Raw genomic sequence first — 18,786 nt, forward strand, 5'->3', positions numbered from 1 at the left:
AAGAGAAATATTAAATGGTCTCATTACACGCACGTGGTTAAAACAATCATGCTAATGAAGAAAATGTGCATGATTAATTAAAATAAACTATATTTTTTTTAATAAAAGAAACCTTTTAAAAAAAAACGTCTTTCAAATCATATCTTATTGATGAAAAGTAACAGCTCAAGCCCATCATCTACCTTAGCAAAAAAAATAAAAATGCATCTACTAAGAAAATGTTTCTATTCCCTTATAAAAAATGTTTTGTTCCTCTCTCCGACTAATTTGAGATCTCACCATTCACCCCATTGGCGACCCAACGTTCTCGCTGACACACTACACAGCTCAAGTCTATCGCTAGTTAGATATTGTTTGCTTTGGTCCGTTACATATTGTAGCTAATCTCACGATTTTAAATCGCATATGGTAGAAAGAGGTTTTCACACCCTCACAAAAAAATGTTTCATTCTCATCTATCTTCTGAATTCTCCGATCTCTAACCAAAACACCCTAATTAGCCTTAGAAATTGTACCAAAAGAAGACTAGACCAAAACATCTAGCTAAGTGAAACAAATTAGTGGATGAGTTGAACCAAGCTGAATTGCTGAATTAGATTTGCAATTTTTTTTTTTCCCATATGAGATTGCTAGCTTAATTGCAACCAAATCGCATGAGCTTCAGCTCTTGTGTGCAGATCTCCTCTAATGGCATTCGATAAAATGGCATTCGATAAAATGGCATTCGATAAAAGGTGGTGGTGATCACTTTCCACGAGTAACTATATATAACAGTGATAGAAGAACATATCAATTATGAGATCTCACATCAATTAGAGAGAGAGGAACGAAACCAATCTCTACTTAACAGACGTATTTTAAAATCATGAGACTGAGAGAAACCAACCAAATGAAATCGAACCCATCTCTAAATCTTATCCAAAAAAAAATCAAAAGGAAAGCCAAAAAAGGATCCTTTGGATGCCTAATGGGTGTGTCAAAGGTTTTAGGAACCGACCTATTGGAGCATCACTTGTACAAGTGTGGTCCCCATTTCTTTAATGTCTATTTCAAACAACTCTTTCATTTTATTTTTACATTTAAATATTTGGTAAGGTCTAGGAATTAGGATGTATTTTTGGCACAATTAAACATATATTAAATGAACCCATTATAGGCTCCCCACCTAAATAAATGCCAAACTTATATGCACTTTTTTATTAAAAATTAAATTAAATATAATAAAATATTTTCAACTTTGAACCAAACTATTTTTTTTAAAAAAAAAAAACATATTATTTTCTTTTAAGTGAAGGGTATGAGATTTTTATAAAAAAAAGTATTCTCTTATATTCTTTAAACTTCAAAAAAGCATGAAATAGTTGAGTCACACCAATTTTAGGAGTGGGAAAAATAATTAAAATAACTTTGTAAATACGTCACAAAAAGATTAAAAAAAAAAGTGATGGGAGAGAAAGGGAATGGAATAATAAAAGTATAAATAAATAAATAAATAAACATATTAAAATATTAATAACCTAAGTACTAAAATCTTAAACCGAATCAGTTTCTTTTGGGAAAGTGTAACGCTTTTTATACACTTTTATTGGTCAAAGGATAAATAAAAAAGTATATATATAGAGAGAGAGAGAGAGAGAGAAGAGATAAGTAGGAAGATATTTTTATTTTATTTAAAACAAAATAAATACTTATAATTAATACCAAGTTTATCACAACTTTCATGAATTTTGAAACCTCCAGTCCCCGGTAAACGGTAAAAGGCATGCATTTAAAACATTTTTTTATTTATAAAAGAAAAATACAACTATTAATCCTAATCCCTCCCAATAAATAGTTGAATTCCACAAATCTGCATATCATTTGAAAGCATCTACACACATAAAAATGACAAGTGATTCGTTCAATGTCTTATAATACAGCTTATATTTATGTATATATATTTATACTATAGTTTCAGATCTTGTAATAGTAAAATATATTGAAGCACGTCATATTCCTTTCTCTTTCATATTCAACTATATACTAAGTTAAATTAGTACATTTCATAGCTTTAAACAATGTAAAAATTAGACTTGTAATAACAAAAAAGTTAGATGTGACTAGATAACGATGAGGTATTTATAAACTTAGCTATGGGCTAATTGGATCGAGAATCTGCGAGATTTAGAGGCTTGGAGGGCAAGCAACATGTTGTGGATGCCGACAATGGGTGTCCCTTAGCAGCTACCTAGCTGCTTTTTTAGTTGACTCATTTGCTTCGACCAAATCACTAATAATATATATATATATATATATATATAGATATGAAAGATGAGATTCCTAGTTGCATGTTGGAGTTCCCAATGGACTCGTCTTCCTTTAAGCCCTCCACCTTGTTCGACTTATTTGATCTCTTCTCTGCAGCTACCACCCCTCCGCCCCGGCCGCCCTCCTCCTCCTCCTCCGACCGCCTTCTTAATATTCCTTCAACTCCTAATTCCTCCTCCCTCTCTTCCTCCTCCGACGCCGGCGACCTGGATCCTTTCAACCAACACAAGTAAGCCTTCTTAATCTTGTTGGATGAAAGTTCTACCACGACTAAATGATCATGAGTTTATAATCAAGGAATATTACTTCATTGGTATGAAACATTTTTGTTGATAATATCATACCACATGGAGTCGGGTTGTTCTTAATTTTTGTTGATTTTTTGTGATATTTGGTGGTTAGGTTGAAACCCAAAAACAAGAACAAAAAAAGGGCTACACAACCCAGATTTGCGTTCATGACCAAGACCGAAATGGATCATCTGGACGACGGTTACAGGTGGCGGAAGTACGGTCAGAAAGCCGTTAAAAACAGCCCTTACCCAAGAAGCTATTACCGCTGCACCACCGCCGGCTGCGGCGTCAAAAAGCGAGTCGAACGATCCTCCCACGACCCTTCCGTCGTCGTCACCACTTACGAAGGTCAACACAATCATCAAAGCCCCATCTTGCCACGTGGATCCCTCTCACCATCAATTTCCACCTCCGCCGCCCTCCATCCACCGCCCCTTCTTTTCCAACACCAACAATACACCTACACCTACACTCCGCCACCGCCGCCGCCTATGGAGCTTGTCACGTGCGGAGGATTCGAACCGATGTTCCATTGTTTTGGAGAAGAACGGCGTCGTATTGGTGGATCCTCTCCTAGTTCTGCTTCCTTCAAAGACCATGGGCTTCTGCAAGATATGATCGTACCCTCCTCCTCCTCCTCCTCCTTACACATCCCCAAAGAAGAGTAAAAATAAATAATTTTTTTTCCGTCTTCTTATATTTTAAAAATTCATGAGCTTTTCTTTCATCATTCACACAATCCCCATCACTGTATAATATTATATAATTAAATTAAGTAGCTTTATTTATTTATTTATTTAGTTAGTTCTTCTTCTTGTTGGTAGATAACGTTTAAATGTGTTAATTTGTGGTTTGTTTGAGCTATGGGTTTTTAATTTTAGGGTTAGGGTTAGGGTTTAGGGTTTAGGGTTAGGGTTTTGAAAGTATCAAGGGTAGGAAGAGAGTGAATTTTGGAATGGGAGGTTGGATGCTAGTTTTTGAGTGTGGGGTAGAAACCGACAAGGGAGGAGGGGAGTGGTTGTGAAAATACAAACTCTAAACACTTCAACCAATTAAATGCACCAAAACACGTGTGCATGGATCGAGAGTACTTTTCGAGAAAAGATGATTCTCCTACATTACTTCGAAGTACGACACACAACACCTCCTCTTCATGTGCTTTCAAGTCTAGCTTCTGTTACAACGTAGCAGTTAGTAGGTGATCTAAACCATACTATGAAGAGAGTAAGTTGTAACCTTCACGTGTTTTGCTCATCCCGCCATGCAATTCTAGAGAAGTGGGTATTGAAGAGAAGACGATGCAAAAGCAAGATAAGGGCCACAAGTAGACAGGAGTGTCAAAGATAGGCTTGTTGAAGGTACGGGTAAGGCCTTGGGCTTTAACTTTGAAGGTCGGGGTTTCGAAGGGAATTTGGGCATGCAATTCTAGAGTCAAGTCCGTCTATATGAAATATGATTACTCACTAAATTTAGTGTCAATCGGATACTAGATGGACTCTTCACGACACTGTATGACTGTTCGCCGAAATGACATCTATTCGAGGAGGATTGAAAATGCCTCAAAATGTACCTTAGAGGAGGCATGGTGTGAGCTCCCTACCATCCTTGGTCCTGTGGCCTAAGCGAGTTACCCATATAGCACATACGTGTGTCATAGTGAGGGCGAGCGTTGTGAGACAAGTGTCTCGAGTGACTTCCTTTGAAATGGGTCTTTGGAAGATAGTACCGAGGCAGCACAGGTGTGCCGATATTGCACCCTAGCCCAAGTGTCAGAGGTTGGATTATGCACCGTTATTCAGCACGGAGTCCGTAAATAACATGGCATGAGAATGGGAGGGCCAATGCCTCGATTGAACTAAGATGTTCAGGATGTTCAGGATGTTCCGATATTACGAAGAACACATGGGCCCATTCTCTATCATGACCAAGTGAGTTGTAATGGCCGATGACACCTTGTGAATTGGGATGACGTCAAAACATATGGGAGATATTAATTGGGAACAACATGATGAGATGCAACGTCTCACATGAGAGACCTTGGCCCCAAGTAGAGACAAGGTCGAGCCGAGTAACTTCACCTAGTATAGAGGCAAATCAGTTGTGTCACAGACAATTGAAAATGCATGCACAGACAGTGTATAGTCGAACAAGTTTGGATTCCACACAAGTGATGCATAGGCGGTTGCTTTATAATGGGATAAGTTAAAACTCGATAAATTTGACGGATACTTTAGGTAAAAAAAAAAAATTTTAAAAAGCTTTCCAAAATTAATTATTTTTAAAATGGAAGAAGTTGACCGGTGATTCGCACATTTGAAGGGAGCCCATTTGAGAGAAGCAATGAAGTAGTGACCTTGAAGATTGATGATCATCACTTCATTCAGAAGATCACAAACTAAAAAAAGCCCAAAAAGGCTCTCATTCAAGCGAGCTACCTTTTGCAGCTGACCATGTGATCAGTTTAACCAAACATTTAGAACCCAATAAAAGTGGAGTTGTTGAGCCCTTAATTGAAGTGGTTATGAACCGTTCTCTGTCACAAACCAGCTGGAAAAAAACAGAGCTTTGAAATCATCCACTCTACACCTGCTACGTATCCTTCCCTCTATCAAATCCACTTTCTACCGCCAAATACACAATTTAAACATAGTTCAACCGGTTAAGATATACTCATGCCAAATGACTAATCTTATACTCGTGTTTCCGTGCTCCAACTAACACTTGGTACTTAGCCCTACCTAATGCCTATTTTGGCAAACTTGAGTTTGAAGTGAAAAAGACCTCTCTTCACGTCTCACTTGTTATGTAGCAGTTGATTTCTTGCTTACTTTATGCATGTATATATAACAGAATCTCCCCCCATCGCCCTCATCATCTCCATTTCAGTTCCCTTTGGAATGCAAAAATGGCCAACTATCTCGCCTTCCATCTTTGCCTAATAATGTTCGAGCTTATTGCAATCACTTCGGCGAACATGAAAGCATCATACGGAGGAGGGGATGAGAACCAGATGCCCTTCGGCACGCCCCCTTTCTGCCCCGAGGCAGAATCCATCATCTTCTATTGGGTCAAAACTGCCATTGCCGAGGACCCTCGAATGGCAGCGTCTCTGCTTCGACTCCATTTCCATGACTGCTTTGTCAACGTAAGTCATTGCTTTTCCTAGTTTTTCAGTGGATTGATAGCTCTAATGAATATGAACGTGTTTCATGTAGGGGTGCGATGCTTCAGTGTTGTTGGACGATAACGACAACTTTGTCGGTGAAAAAACTGCAGCTCCAAATGCGAACTCGCTCAGAGGGTTCGAAGTGATTGATGCCATAAAATCCGAGATCGAATCTGTTTGTCCACAGACAGTTTCATGTGCTGACATTCTTGCAATTGCAGCCCGAGACTCTGTCGTTCTTGTGCGTTTATCGACCATAGAATTCTAAAAGGAGTTACAAAAGGCGTTATTCTGATACTGTTTTTTCTGTTTTTTCCAAACAATTTGCAGTCTGGAGGACCTGTGTGGAAAGTGGAATTTGGAAGAGGAGACAGCCTGAGCGCCAGCAAAACAGCAGCACAAAACAACATTCCTGCGCCTAACTCCACTGTGGCCACTCTAGTTTCCAAGTTCCAGAACCTTGGCCTTTCTCTCAGAGATATGGTTGCTCTCTCAGGTGATTTGGTTCGGTTCTCATCTTTCTTCGACTTTTCTTACCACTTTTTCGACTGAATGTTTCACTATCTATGAAGGGGCGCACACGCTGGGACTAGCACGATGTGTTTCATTCAGTTCTAGGCTGCAGAATAACGGGAACAGCCCTAACGAAGGAGCAAACCAAGAGTTCATCGAGTCACTAAAACAGCTCTGCTCAGAATCTGGTAACACCTCGACACTGGCACATCTCGACCTTGTAACCCCAGTCATGTTCGACAACCAGTATTACATCAATCTTCTCACTGGAGAAGGGTTGCTCCAGTCTGATCAAGTTCTTGTAACTAGTGATCACCAAACTAGAGAAATAGTAGAAACTTATGCTGTGGACCCGATTGCTTTCTTTGAAGACTTCAAGCAGTCAATGGTGAAAATGGGAAGCCTCAAACCACCCGTTGGAACACAGACCGTGATCCGAACTAACTGTCGTACTCCGAGCTAAGCTAGATTATGTTAAATTTCAATATCTAAGAGCACCAAAAAATGAACAAAAGATTAGATAACTTGCTGAATTGGAGAAGGTACTGTTGTCAACTAGTATTTCAAGTGAATGAATCATAGCTACAAAAGAAGGTACACGAATCCTCTTCCACTCCAGTTTTTAAGATGTAACAAAACAAAAGAACAGACAGTACATGCTGAGAGATTAATTTATAAGTACATACACGTTTATGAGGAATACAGAGATCTTAGCAATATGATACAACGATATCGGTATGTTATTAACTAACCCAATGTATAGATCGTACAAGGCCATGCGTCGAGAGAATTTGCAGCCAACACAAACGCCATTGAAACATCGCTCATCCCATCAGTGGCTTCTGCACCTTACAAAGCTGCTCTCTGCCTCAGAGCTTCAAGGCAGAGGGGGCCTAGTTTCTTCATTTCAAAACTTAAATAGCAGATGCACCAGCTGAAGACCAAATAGTTCTACCATAGTAAAGGAGCTTATGTGATTCATAATACCTCCAAGGAAATCTAAAAACAACCCATTCATTATTTCTTAAGTAAAGAACATCTCCAACATTAGTCTAACAGTATGCATATCCATGACGCTTCCTTATTTCATGGCTTTTCAATTATATAATTAAGCCCATTCATACATTCCATAAATTAGATGGTATAGGAGTCTATGACGCTTTCATTTGTATTTTCTAATATACATTTGAGCTTAAGAGTATAGTTTCCAAACCTAATTAATTGGATAACAGAATGTCTGACCGTCTTAATTAATATTTTTTTTAACACATCTATGTATCACTCTGTTCGCCCTAATCCCAATCCCGGTGGAGTTGAACTCTTACAAGCCAAATATATACCACAAATGGAGTTAGAAAACCAACCTGCTGATTATTTATTTTTCCATGCCCACTCTTGATTCGCCTGAGGTCCCTGAGGTACATAGCCAATTGCATGAAGTTGACTCGGGAAAAGTGAAGTGGCTGAATTAAAATACAAGCACAACATACCTGGTGGAAGCGAGTAGGATCATTTACTGAGCTATTAACTGTCTGCAATTGTGTATAAGCACCTTCCTGCATAAGAACAGAATAAATTACATACAAAATACATAAACAACTGAATAATAAGTCATAGTGGTGATAGTGTATAAGCCCCAAGTATCCCTAAAGGAAAATGCAAGGTGGGAGTCATATAAGATTCCAAGATGTGAAATTATCCAAAAAGTCCACCGTCGTGAACCAACCCAAATGAATAAACAATTGCCCGAACTTTCAATGCAATAATGAAAACTGAAACTGCTAATAGAAAAGACAGACCTGTGAATGGAATGAAGGTTGCTGTAGCGGCTGAGGGTGGGGCATCCGTGTCTGGAACTGAGCTTGAAGCTGGGCTTGCGGAGTTTGAGAGAGTTGTTGGGCAGATAGTAGTTGAGGATGTGGCTGGTTATGGGGCTGCAGTACTGGTGGCTTTGGTTGATGCTCAATCGCCGAAAGCTCTTCAGGCTTCTCCCACTGCAGGTTTTTACACATGAGAGCATAAACCACACAAATCAAAGCAAAATCTTTATGAAAATGGAAGCTTCAAAGAAACTCACCTTACTCTCACCGGTTACACTGTTGTAATAGTATTTGTAACCATCAGGAGAAGTGTGCTCTGTCCAATTGCATTTTAGAGGAGCTACAAGTTGGGTATTTATAGCTACAAGAGGGCCCATAGATGAACGTGTATCTGAAGCTGCAGAAGTGGCACTGGAAGCTGTATGTGGCACAACCCCCGCCCAGTGAGACTGCAAGGGCATTTAAAACAACAGATATTCAATGCCCAACCTTAAATTGAGGGATCAAAAAGTTTGATGGTCTCATGCACATCAACAAATCCAAACATATTCTATTAGTATAGAGAAACCCCCTTGCTATTACTCATTGCCTACCTGCTGCTTAATAGTCTGGGAACTTGGCTGCAATGTTGAACTTTGACTTGATGGTTGTATCAGCTGCAACTGCTGCTGTATCTGAGAGAATGCCTGCTGGGAAGACTGAAAACTAGCCTGCAGGGTTTGTTTTTGCTGTGACAGCATGTGAGCCAACCGAGAAGGTGAGCTCTGACGTGGCTGAAGCTGCTGTTGGTTAGGAGCAGTAGCATGGGATTGTAAGTTCATAGTCAGAGGAGTCTGTGTGGCTGCAGCAGATGAGGCACTCTGCTGGATCATAGCTTGAGATACGGCCAACTGTGAACCTAAGCCAGGTGACTCTTGTGAAGGTGCAGGCTGACTAAAGGGCATTTGACTAGAAGAATTAAAATTCGGCGGTTGACTATGCCGCTGTACTGATGCTGGAGATGTATGTGTCTGAGAATAGGAGGTCGGAGCATGAGAGTGCAATTGACTCGGAGGTGGCAATTGTTTCGGTGACTGAAAAGCCTTTAGCACTGGTGACGTTTGCAGGCCCAGTGGTGGATGTTGGCTTGCTGGCTGAATAAAATTCTAATAAAATTAAGATGAGGTTAGATAACATCGGAAATGGCTAGGATACAATCTAGCAGGTAACCTAAAACCATAAACCATAAACCAGCGTTAAATTACCAGTGGAGAAGTTGAGGATCCAGGATTGACTATCCCTTGGTTGGGACCTCTAAACCTACTAACAGGACCACTCTAAAAAACATTGCAAGCAAATTAGTTAATAGAATAAGAATGGATCATTAACAGAGATATGCAAAGTACATCCATTACCCACCGATTTCCTCTCAAGAGTATAATCATATGTGAGGTAAAAAAGAGGCCAGAGAAAGGAAAAGATAATTTATAATATTAAACAGAAACATTATCCACGATGACGACTCCGATGATTCATTTCGTCACTCATAACTGAAAACAGTCCAAAACTTGATCATAACATCAAGTGATTTGATGACCAAACATTTTATCATCCCTTTCAGTATCATCAGTTGTGGAGAACAATTAGATGCAATTAACTGAACCCAAGCAAGCAGCTAAAGACACACCATATTAACTTTAATATTGCACTTCCAGACAGAGCAGTGCCCTCCAGTAGGAAACTTATTTTCATGTTTTCAGCGTCCTCGAGGAGGGTTTTAGTGGGGGAGGTCTATAAGCAAACTTATTTTCAGGTTTTTAGTAAGCCATCAAAATTAAGAATTTTTTCATGTACTTGTATGTTGATAATGTCCAATCGAAAGGCCTCTTAATTACACATATCAGCTGCACCTAGGTAGATTCTATCATATCATTCTGTAGCATGCTTTCAAGTTCAACAGATGAGGTTTCTTACCTAGAAAGAGACAAGGCAATATCCAATACAAGGATTATACAGGAAAGGTTCTGTAAAATGATTGTGCCAATGCTCTTTGATTAACAATTAGGTTGGCTTATCTAACATCAAGATAAACGTGAACGTTAAACTATTAAAGGTTGAGCAATCATAAAAGGAGGAAGTTCAAAACTCTGAGGCCACCTAATAAAATATTAATATCTTATGAGTTCTCCCATAAAAAATATGGCTTCATCATAATGGCTTAGATAAAGAGCAGGTAAGTCAAACCAAATACCGCACTTACTATGACCAACACTAAAGCATAACTCAACTAGTTAAGGGATATATCTTCGACAAAAAGGTTAGAGACGTGAAAATTGAGCTTTAGTGGAGGAAAATGAAAGAATATACCAAGCATGAATCACAACATGAACAACCCTTAAAATTACATGTCAAAAGATAATAATAAATTACCAAATTCAAAGGTAATCCCATTTCACTGGACCTAGGAGGCAATTGACCCCCAAAGGTATGAACACCAGCATCAACAGGTGGCCTAAAACCTCGTACATCAATTGGAATTCGATCACCCATAAATTCACCAAAATTAGACATTGGTCTGCTAAGAACACAGAAGAATCAAGAGCACGAGTAGAAAACATTAAGACAATGCAAGGAGTGACCTCAACAATGACTATCAAAAAATGGCTCAAGGGAAAATATCAGCTACCACATGCGTTAAATTCGTGACCTCTAACTGCAGCTCCCTTTTGAAATCCTTTTACAATTATAATTATTTTCGGCCAATGCCAATTGGAGTGTATTTTTATTCCTTGGTAGGGATTTACTATGTTTTGGTGCTTCTAATTGGATCAATGAAAATTTGGTGTTCTGATTTCTATTTATGCACAACACTAAAAAACAACGGCCATACCTTGGCCCAGGTGCTTGAAGACGAGAACCAAAACCTGGACCTCCGAATGCAGGAGTGCCCCTGAAAAAGCAAGATACTCGATTTATAAATATTATTAATGATAAAAAGTAGTGGATGGGTGTAGAATACATGAAACAATAAATGAAGCAAGGGCCAAATTACAAAACAAGTCATTAAATATACCCACTAAAACGAAGTTCAAACCAAGATTTAATAAAATGCGAAATAAGAAAATAAAGGTGGTGGAAGGCCTCAAAGAACCTATTTTCAATTTCAAAATTTGATCATGAAGGCTCACATCATATCAAACCTTGAATCTCCAGATCTAGGCTTCTTCGGGTCAGCAAAGCGAACACTTAATGGCTGATCACAGCCCTATATGTAGTAAAGGAAATTCATCATGTAATAGGCTTCAGTAATAAATACTGCAGAAAAAAGAAACATAAACTCTATAAAGATAGACTTACTCTCATTGTATAGATTCCATTAAGTGCATTTATAGCTGCCAGTGCCATATCCCTATGAGAGTACTTCACGAATCCACATCCTTCAAAATTGCATGACTTAGACACACATGGAAAGTCAAAATAATAGTAGGGATAGTAATAACGATGGTGATGACAAGCTTTGGATCTGATAGTTGACCGGCCTATTACACAGTAGTGAACAGCTGAAGATGCTTAAAGTTATATTGCCATCACAGGATGAGCGAAGTTATTCATCCAATACAATTAACTACATTCTTTTTTCCTCAACAAATTTTTCTCCAAAGAGTAATTTTGGGGGGTTGGCTACACTGCCAATTGCAAGGGGTAGACTTGGAGCTTGGAAATCAGCTAAGAGAAATGAGGTATTGTTGGCCAAATGGCTTTGGAAATCAGCTAAGAGAAGAGAGGACAGTCCTGTGACACGATTTGGGAGTTCAAGAGTTGATGAGGTTTAATGCCTCTTTATGGGCATCGGTCACATGGTTCTTTCGTAATTATGATCCCAATATGATTCCTTCCCATGTCAAATAATAGTCAACCGATAATGAACATCTTAGTCATTTACATTTAAATATAAAATAACATACATCATCCACATTACACAAGAACAAAAGCATCTATCGACTTCAAGCTGTCAAAATATTGCTTAAAACATGATCAAATAAATTTGAAAGGCATACCACGACTTTGCCTCATTTCATCCCGCATAAGGTAAACATCTTCAACTACTCCATATTGAGAAAAGATCTGAGAACAAAAACATATTAATGTCTAGAGATAGTGGAAGTAACCAAATGATTTTACTCCATGTAAAAGCACTAAGAAGATAAAGGCGTACACGCCTCCACAACCAAAAACTAAGTGACACCATACATTTGGCCAAAACTCTGATGATAATTAGTTTCAAAGAGCTCAACAAAACCAACGTTGATAATCAATTTGATGGCTCAAAAAAGAGAAAGGAAAAGAAGTAGAAACGGATAACATGTGATAGTAATATTGAGATTAAAAAGGCTTAACCATACGGTTATAACATACTTCCTTGACTTCTTTTTCTGAAGCTTGTTTACTTAGGGAACCAACAAACAATTTGTACTCAACTGCACCTACAGAAAATAAGTAATGACAAGAATCAATCAAATCATAAATGGAAAGTTCTTTTGTAGACAGATTCACCATTCAACCGATTTCGATCCTGAAGGAGCAAAAAGTCCCCATATATGCAGTTATCATAAGATGGCAAGAAGGAAATATGACGACGCAGAATTGAAGGAACTAGCTACATTTCCCCTTTGTGGGGAAGGTGGTTGAAGACATGCCTGATTCCACATCGATTAATTATCGTTCTTTAAGATTTGATACTAAAAAATAAAAGCTAGGTGGTAATGCTCAAAACAACAGTTTCAAAAAAGTTTGTTTAGAGTGAGGCTCCACATCATTAAGGGGTGCAACACGAGGACTTCCGTAAGGGGTCACCCAACTTAGTACTATTCTCACTCAAGCAGGCTTGAGGTACCACGCCATTAACATTCTGGCATTCTACTTCAATCACCCGGTGTCCATATTGAAATTCATATCTCGGTCCAAATTTCTTTTCATCCAAACCCATTTTCAAAATTGAATTTCTCCACCATAACAATCAAAGTTTTTTTTACAAAAGAAAATGAGGCTAATACTACTGACTCGAGAATTTAACCCCCTCACCCGCACCCTAGAACACAAAAAAGAGAGGGGGAAATGGAAGAAAAAGATCGATGAAGGTTAATAAATGAAAGACAAAATCCAGATTCAAGAGTCAATTACCAAGGCGCTCTCGCTCTCCATCAGCATATCTAACTTGAATCGGGCCTGATCCCTGTAAACATATTTAATAAAATATGGTAGCATTGCATACGAGACAGATAAATAATAATTGGGGAGGAAACTCACCCCAGGAAGGGTATGTTGATTGTGCAAATTCCTAATTGCTCTATCAGCTTCTTCTGAGGTTGTATATTTTACAAAACAACACCCTGCATGAGTAAAGGTTGTTCTGATTTGACTACGTTGGATCATAACTTTGTATTTATGGTGTTACACTTATGCGTGAACAGACATGTAGACAGACATTTACATCTAGCCACTGAAAAAGCTACAACTGTCACATGGAAAATTAATGCTACATCCACATTCAACATTTCATTACAATCTACAGAAAGGCCAACGATAACATCGACTACAAAATCATGAAAATATAGTAGAAAGGGATAGAAACACATAGGAAGATATTGGTAAAGAACACCAAGAACCCCTTAAATTTCATAAGGATTCAAAGATAACCTACTGAATAGATAACAAATTGCATCTGGAGAATATAAGCACACAATTTTAATTCCATTCATTCAGTACAAACAGGGCCAACCGTAGAGAGAAACTATAGAAAGCACAAGGTGGTGACTATATTCCACGCTCAACAACCCCCGCAGGAAAAGATTTGAAACATACAAGCAACCACTAGTTACCCATCTCATGCCCAACAGAATAGCTAATAGACGGGAAAAGTTCAAGTGTTGCAAAAGCCCGTTATCAAGAAGTTCTCAGAGTCGAGCATTAGGAATACGCTAGCATAAACGCTAACGTGGACATTATGACTGCCTAAATAATCTTTGAGATTGTGATCCTTGTCTATATTCACTAGGACCACCACCATCAGAATCGAATGATTATCATGGCATAAAGAAGCCACAAGCTTTCCACTTGGAGGCCATTGATAAATTTTTTACATTTCCATGTCATGAATATCATTCTTCCATTACCGAGACAATGTCTCACTTTGAACAAACTTGAAGAAAATATCGTATCCCAGCACTAAAACTAAAATTTAATAGGATAAGCTAGTAATTATGAGGTCAAACAGCCTACCTTCCAACAAATACATGAAAATTTAGTCGCATTCACTCGCTCTATAAAACAACTTGCTGTAAGCACAGAAGGCACGTTGATCATAGGCTACATGCAGCCACGAAATACGTTAAGTAAAAGCCCTCAGAAACCATATACTCAAACAACTTCATTATTTATCCTTATCAAGACCTTAAATAACAAAATTGCAGAAGGTTTGGAAATGACAATGACAATGCCTCCTACTACCAACTAAAGCAGAGAACTTGAACAGGAAGATACAATATCATCCAAAATAGAGTGGCCTTCCAAATGTATAAATTCAGGTGCTTGTGCAACTATTCATCCAACAAAAATATTGAATCTACACTAAGCACGGAACATCCAAAATACTAAAAATGTCTCTTTACATGCCACTGCAATAAAAATGAATCCTCAGAAGCTCAACATGGTTGCACTGACAGCCGCATCATTTTGCTACAATCAATTCTACGGTGAGGATTTACTAATTACCCTCCTTTTATAGCTCCAGGAGAATTGTTTTTGAAAATCCTAAGATCTAGGCCTTTGTATATTATAACTTTATACGTTTGAAAAAATTTCTGGAACTTCTAGTTTCCAGAAAGAAAGAGAGTAAAAGGCAGTGAGGATTTATCCTGCCGCAATGCAACATTTGCACGGGGTAGTGTCGACAATAGTAATAAAAACATTTATATGGACCAGAAAATGCACAATCATACGTCACAACCAACAAAGACACAGGATCTCCTTGTGCAAGCTGAAGAAAAGTCAAAAACTTCAAACTACAGGAGATAAACATCCAGGCTGAAGTCTAGGCTGGATTCACAGGTTTGTGAACTTTGAAAACACCGCAAACCCAATAAAATTAATCGAGAACGAAAACCTCCTAAGACAAATTTTACAAAGCAACACATAAATAAGCAACAGTGACAAGTTCAGCAACTGAGCTACGAGAAATGTGGGCTAAGAGGATGAGTTTCAAGTGGTCAGAAAGGTAAAGTTATAGGATGCAGAAGAACTCCCAAAGAGTCTGCTTGGGACAGAAAATAATTAAAAAGGGAACAATAGTTTTATCATAATATATCAAGAAGGCAACAAACCAAACCATGTTCTCCGTACCATAATAGACTTAACCTACTCAGAGAAACATACAGGCAGCCTGAAAATCTTGATACTCATCCATTCATTCTGTGAATATCATAGAACTCAACTATTCAACAATCATACACCTCACAAAATCCATTCTGAATCTACAAGCCAATACAACTTCATACCCATCGCCATTTTATATTCCACATCAATCACAATTCAAAGTTAAAAACCATTTAAAAAGACCACATTCAACACAATAAGAAAAACACATTCAATGCTTCCAAACATACAATATATTAACATCAATTTTTTATTAAAAAACGTGTATTTTCTAAATTAATAATTCTGTACATTTGTTGAACTATTAAACATCCTGACATAAAAAAAAGCTAAACTGCTGGCAGCAGACATTCCCATTACAAAAAAAAAAAACTTTTTGGGTTATATATCCTTCATTGCTGCAGCTAGTCAGCCACTATCACAAGGCACGGTCTTTTGTGCTCCACTGCCATACAAAACTTGATATTATAGCAGGTTTACATGCCTTGTCTTCTTCTTGTTTGACATGATGGACAAAAAGTTAGGATCGCAACCAAAACCAACAAGCACCAAACTTGTTGCACAAACAAACTGAGACGAGCTCACGATTTCTTCGAGCCTCTCAAAACCTGAAATGACATGCGTATGAACCAAAAGTGATTCATACAAAACAGAAGTTATGGTTACCTTGTTGCTGGCCTGTTCTCTTATCCTTTATCAAAGCTACTTCGATTACATTTCCATGTTCTTCAAACAATGGGCGAATCTGGCATCAAATAAGCAAAAAAAAAATTAGCTAAGAAACATGTTTACGTGAACGAAAATCAAAATAAAACCAAATGAAGGTCATTTAAAAGGGCATACCAAGACCACTAAATGAAGCCATTAATAAATTACAATGGCTCCAGGAGATAGTGATCATAAACAAAGGGTATCCACAAAAACACTTGGTTACATGACCCCAAACATAGCATTAAAGTGACCTATACACACTTTTCCAAGAACCCTTACTCTCTCCAATCCTCCTATTTCTCTCAAACCATATGTCCTAAGAAAGATAGTGCAAAAACTACCTTGACACAGAAGACATTTGTCCAGAAAATGGACGGTGAAAAACAGCTTCCTCCATCATACCATTACATCTCAATGAAAACTTTGTCTCTTGTTTCAAAAGAAAGTGAAAACATTTTGTCATCTCTAGACATGCATTCAGACTTACCATATCATAAGATATTGTAGGACACGTATTGCTTCAATGAGAAATGCAGTGAAAACAGTTGGGAGAATTTACTACATGACCTTTTAACAAACATAAAGAACACAAAAGCTTACATCTTCTTCTGTAATTGTCCTTGGAACAGATCCAACAAACAGCTTGGCAAAACTGCTTCCGTCCTGATGATCTGAAGACAGAAAATGGTGACATTAGCCAGATGCAAGATTAGCGAAGATGCGCTATGAAAATATAAGAACTAAACTAAAAATATCTCACATATTGATCACTCAGAAATTTAAAACCAATCAACCTCTTAATGAGAGTCTATGTTTCTTCTCATAAATATATGAACCTCAATAAACATTGTACAACGCGGGTAAAACATTTTTCTGAGTGTTCGCATCCCATCTCAATATTTATCAATTATCAACACACGTGATTTAATGATTAAATCATCGCACGCATAAAGCTCAAAGCATCTTGTGAAAAACTGAATTAGGATGACTAAAAGTTAACACAATATAACGATAGATTCTAGAGAGAAAACCGGCCCATCGATGGCTAACATTTGCATGAAGCTTCCTTTTTCTTTTTCCCCTCTATTGGGGGCCAATCGGGATAGAGGCAATCCAAAGAACTACACATCGATACTAAAGTTCCTTTTCAACTACATAATTCAAACCTTGTATGAAGTTTATACCACATAGAGATAGTCGATAACGACATAATTGCAGGCAAAGAATGTTCAGAATTTGATAGAACTGACCAAAGCACAATAAGTAAATAGAACTAAGAAAGCGAAGTCTGACAAGAAAAGAATTGAAAAAGAATTACCTAGAGCTCTTAGCAAGGAAAAAAGAAAGAGACTGCAATTAAATTAATCCACCAAAATCTTACCTGGAGAACTTCCACGGCCGGAGAAAGGATACCCCCGTTTCTGCCCAGCAACAGGTGGCGGCTGGAAATTGGACCCAAAGCCACCGCCAGTACCGGGAATTGGACGGAATCCCCCGGCAGTGCCCATTGGACGAAAATCAGCAGCTCCACCGGAAGTAGAGTAGCGCGGTGGGCTGTCGAAAGGCCGACGGTGACCACCGCCACCACCAACGGCGCCGCTGAACTTATTGGGACTTCGGCGACTGTCATGGTGGTTCACGGGGGAGTCGCTGAAGCGAGAAGGAGCTGCAGAGGGACGATAAGGGTGGGAATCTTGGTCGGGGCCATAGCGGTCTCCTCTGTGCCTATCCAGCTTTGCCGAAGTGAGAAATGGAAAGCCCAAATTTGTGAAGTCGTCTTAGGGAGAGTGATTGTAGAAAAGTGAAGCAAAATTCCAAAATCTAAGCGGTCGGTACTTCGGGTTTGAGCGAGGCGAAGGGAAGATGGAGTCAGACTCGGAAGGACAAGAGGAAGGAATCCCGCGCTGTCAGAGAAAGGAGGGAAGCAGAAATAATAATATTAATAATAAACAATCAAGTACTACGTGGGCCGGAAAACAAGCCTGGGAAGCCCAGTGGGCCATTTGGGCATTATTTTCTTTAAAACGGCCCATTGGGCCTGGGGTCCATACACTCATATGGGCTCAATCTAAATTAGAGATAACGAGAATTAATGGCCCGACTTGAAAAGATATTACCGGCCCAACTTAATATGATCTTGAAGTCCATAATCAAACTCCACTAATATGGGTTCTAAAAGTCGGCCCATTAATTAAATCCAATTCTTAATTTGCAAGAGTGCCACGTCATACGGCTTTACACGTCGATAATATGTAATTTTAACCAACTAATTATACTTAAATTATAATATAAAATCAATAATGCAGTGTGTTTATGTGCAAAATAATTTTAAAATGTGTTGATTGGGATTAGAATCATTCTTCTTTGTGTCGGCTTACTATTTAAAATATATATATATATGAAAGAGACGAAATTCAAAGAATGTGAGAACATGATATGCCTCATCCACATCTTCCTTTCTAATTTAAAAGGCATTTTATTTTTGGGGCTCTTTTATGAGTTGCCACCAAACTACTTGTAATTATCACTGAATTTTATTCATTCAATGCTAAATAAAGCCTTTCAT

General features: G+C 38.3%; 3 protein-coding genes across 6 annotated transcripts; 2 read left to right on the top strand and 1 right to left on the bottom strand.

Annotated features, from left to right (window-relative positions):
• Nucleotides 1-2,077: 2,077 nt before the first annotated feature.
• Nucleotides 2,078-3,392, top strand: LOC111436900 (probable WRKY transcription factor 48). The gene is made up of 2 exons (XM_023074692.1): nucleotides 2,078-2,536; nucleotides 2,710-3,392. The coding sequence occupies exons 1-2, from the start codon at nucleotides 2,304-2,306 to the stop codon at nucleotides 3,266-3,268; spliced, it is 792 nt and encodes a 263-aa protein (XP_022930460.1). The 5' UTR covers nucleotides 2,078-2,303; the 3' UTR covers nucleotides 3,269-3,392.
• Nucleotides 3,393-5,289: 1,897 nt separating this feature from the next.
• On the top strand, nucleotides 5,290-6,872 carry LOC111436873 (peroxidase 40-like). Its single transcript, XM_023074654.1, has 4 exons — nucleotides 5,290-5,745; nucleotides 5,816-6,007; nucleotides 6,097-6,262; nucleotides 6,339-6,872. The coding sequence occupies exons 1-4, from the start codon at nucleotides 5,506-5,508 to the stop codon at nucleotides 6,740-6,742; spliced, it is 1,002 nt and encodes a 333-aa protein (XP_022930422.1). The 5' UTR covers nucleotides 5,290-5,505; the 3' UTR covers nucleotides 6,743-6,872.
• LOC111436872 (flowering time control protein FCA) lies at nucleotides 6,828-18,144 on the bottom strand. Of its 4 annotated transcripts, none has more exons than XM_023074653.1 (18): nucleotides 17,602-18,144; nucleotides 16,821-16,891; nucleotides 16,176-16,254; nucleotides 13,386-13,468; nucleotides 13,260-13,311; nucleotides 12,495-12,562; nucleotides 12,137-12,203; nucleotides 11,436-11,515; nucleotides 11,279-11,343; nucleotides 10,969-11,028; nucleotides 10,509-10,653; nucleotides 9,344-9,415; nucleotides 8,693-9,244; nucleotides 8,357-8,548; nucleotides 8,079-8,273; nucleotides 7,770-7,835; nucleotides 7,644-7,692; nucleotides 6,828-7,278 (listed from the first exon to the last, which is right to left on the bottom strand). In XM_023074653.1, the coding sequence occupies exons 1-17, from the start codon at nucleotides 17,726-17,728 to the stop codon at nucleotides 7,651-7,653; spliced, it is 2,016 nt and encodes a 671-aa protein (XP_022930421.1). In that variant the 5' UTR covers nucleotides 17,729-18,144; the 3' UTR covers nucleotides 6,828-7,278; nucleotides 7,644-7,650. The 4 variants fall into 4 exon arrangements, with proteins under 4 accessions (XP_022930421.1, XP_022930420.1, XP_022930419.1 ...); XM_023074652.1 differs by having other exon boundaries at nucleotides 6,828-7,213; nucleotides 11,267-11,343; XM_023074651.1 differs by having other exon boundaries at nucleotides 6,828-7,230; nucleotides 11,267-11,343.
• Between the last annotated feature and the right edge of the window lie 642 nt (nucleotides 18,145-18,786).

Source organism: Cucurbita moschata, unplaced genomic scaffold, assembly GCF_002738365.1.
Source record: "Cucurbita moschata cultivar Rifu unplaced genomic scaffold, Cmos_1.0 Cmo_Scf00060, whole genome shotgun sequence".
In the NCBI taxonomy this organism is placed as follows: domain Eukaryota; kingdom Viridiplantae; phylum Streptophyta; class Magnoliopsida; order Cucurbitales; family Cucurbitaceae; genus Cucurbita; species Cucurbita moschata.

Coding starts and splice junctions, on each gene's coding strand:
- LOC111436900 (XM_023074692.1), top strand. CDS start 2,304: ATGAAAGATGAGATTCCTAGTTGCATGTTGGAGTTCCCAATGGACTCG. Junction 2,537..2,709: donor GATCCTTTCAACCAACACAA/GTAAGCCTTCTT, acceptor TTTGGTGGTTAG/GTTGAAACCCAAAAACAAGA.
- LOC111436873 (XM_023074654.1), top strand. CDS start 5,506: ATGGCCAACTATCTCGCCTTCCATCTTTGCCTAATAATGTTCGAGCTT. Junction 5,746..5,815: donor TCCATGACTGCTTTGTCAAC/GTAAGTCATTGC, acceptor TGTTTCATGTAG/GGGTGCGATGCTTCAGTGTT. Junction 6,263..6,338: donor AGATATGGTTGCTCTCTCAG/GTGATTTGGTTC, acceptor CTATCTATGAAG/GGGCGCACACGCTGGGACTA.
- LOC111436872 (XM_023074652.1), bottom strand. CDS start 17,728: ATGGGCACTGCCGGGGGATTCCGTCCAATTCCCGGTACTGGCGGTGGC. Junction 11,516..12,136: donor TGAAATGAGGCAAAGTCGTG/GTATGCCTTTCA, acceptor GCAATTTTGAAG/GATGTGGATTCGTGAAGTAC. Junction 7,836..8,078: donor AACCTTCATTCCATTCACAG/GTCTGTCTTTTC, acceptor GTTCTTATGCAG/GAAGGTGCTTATACACAATT.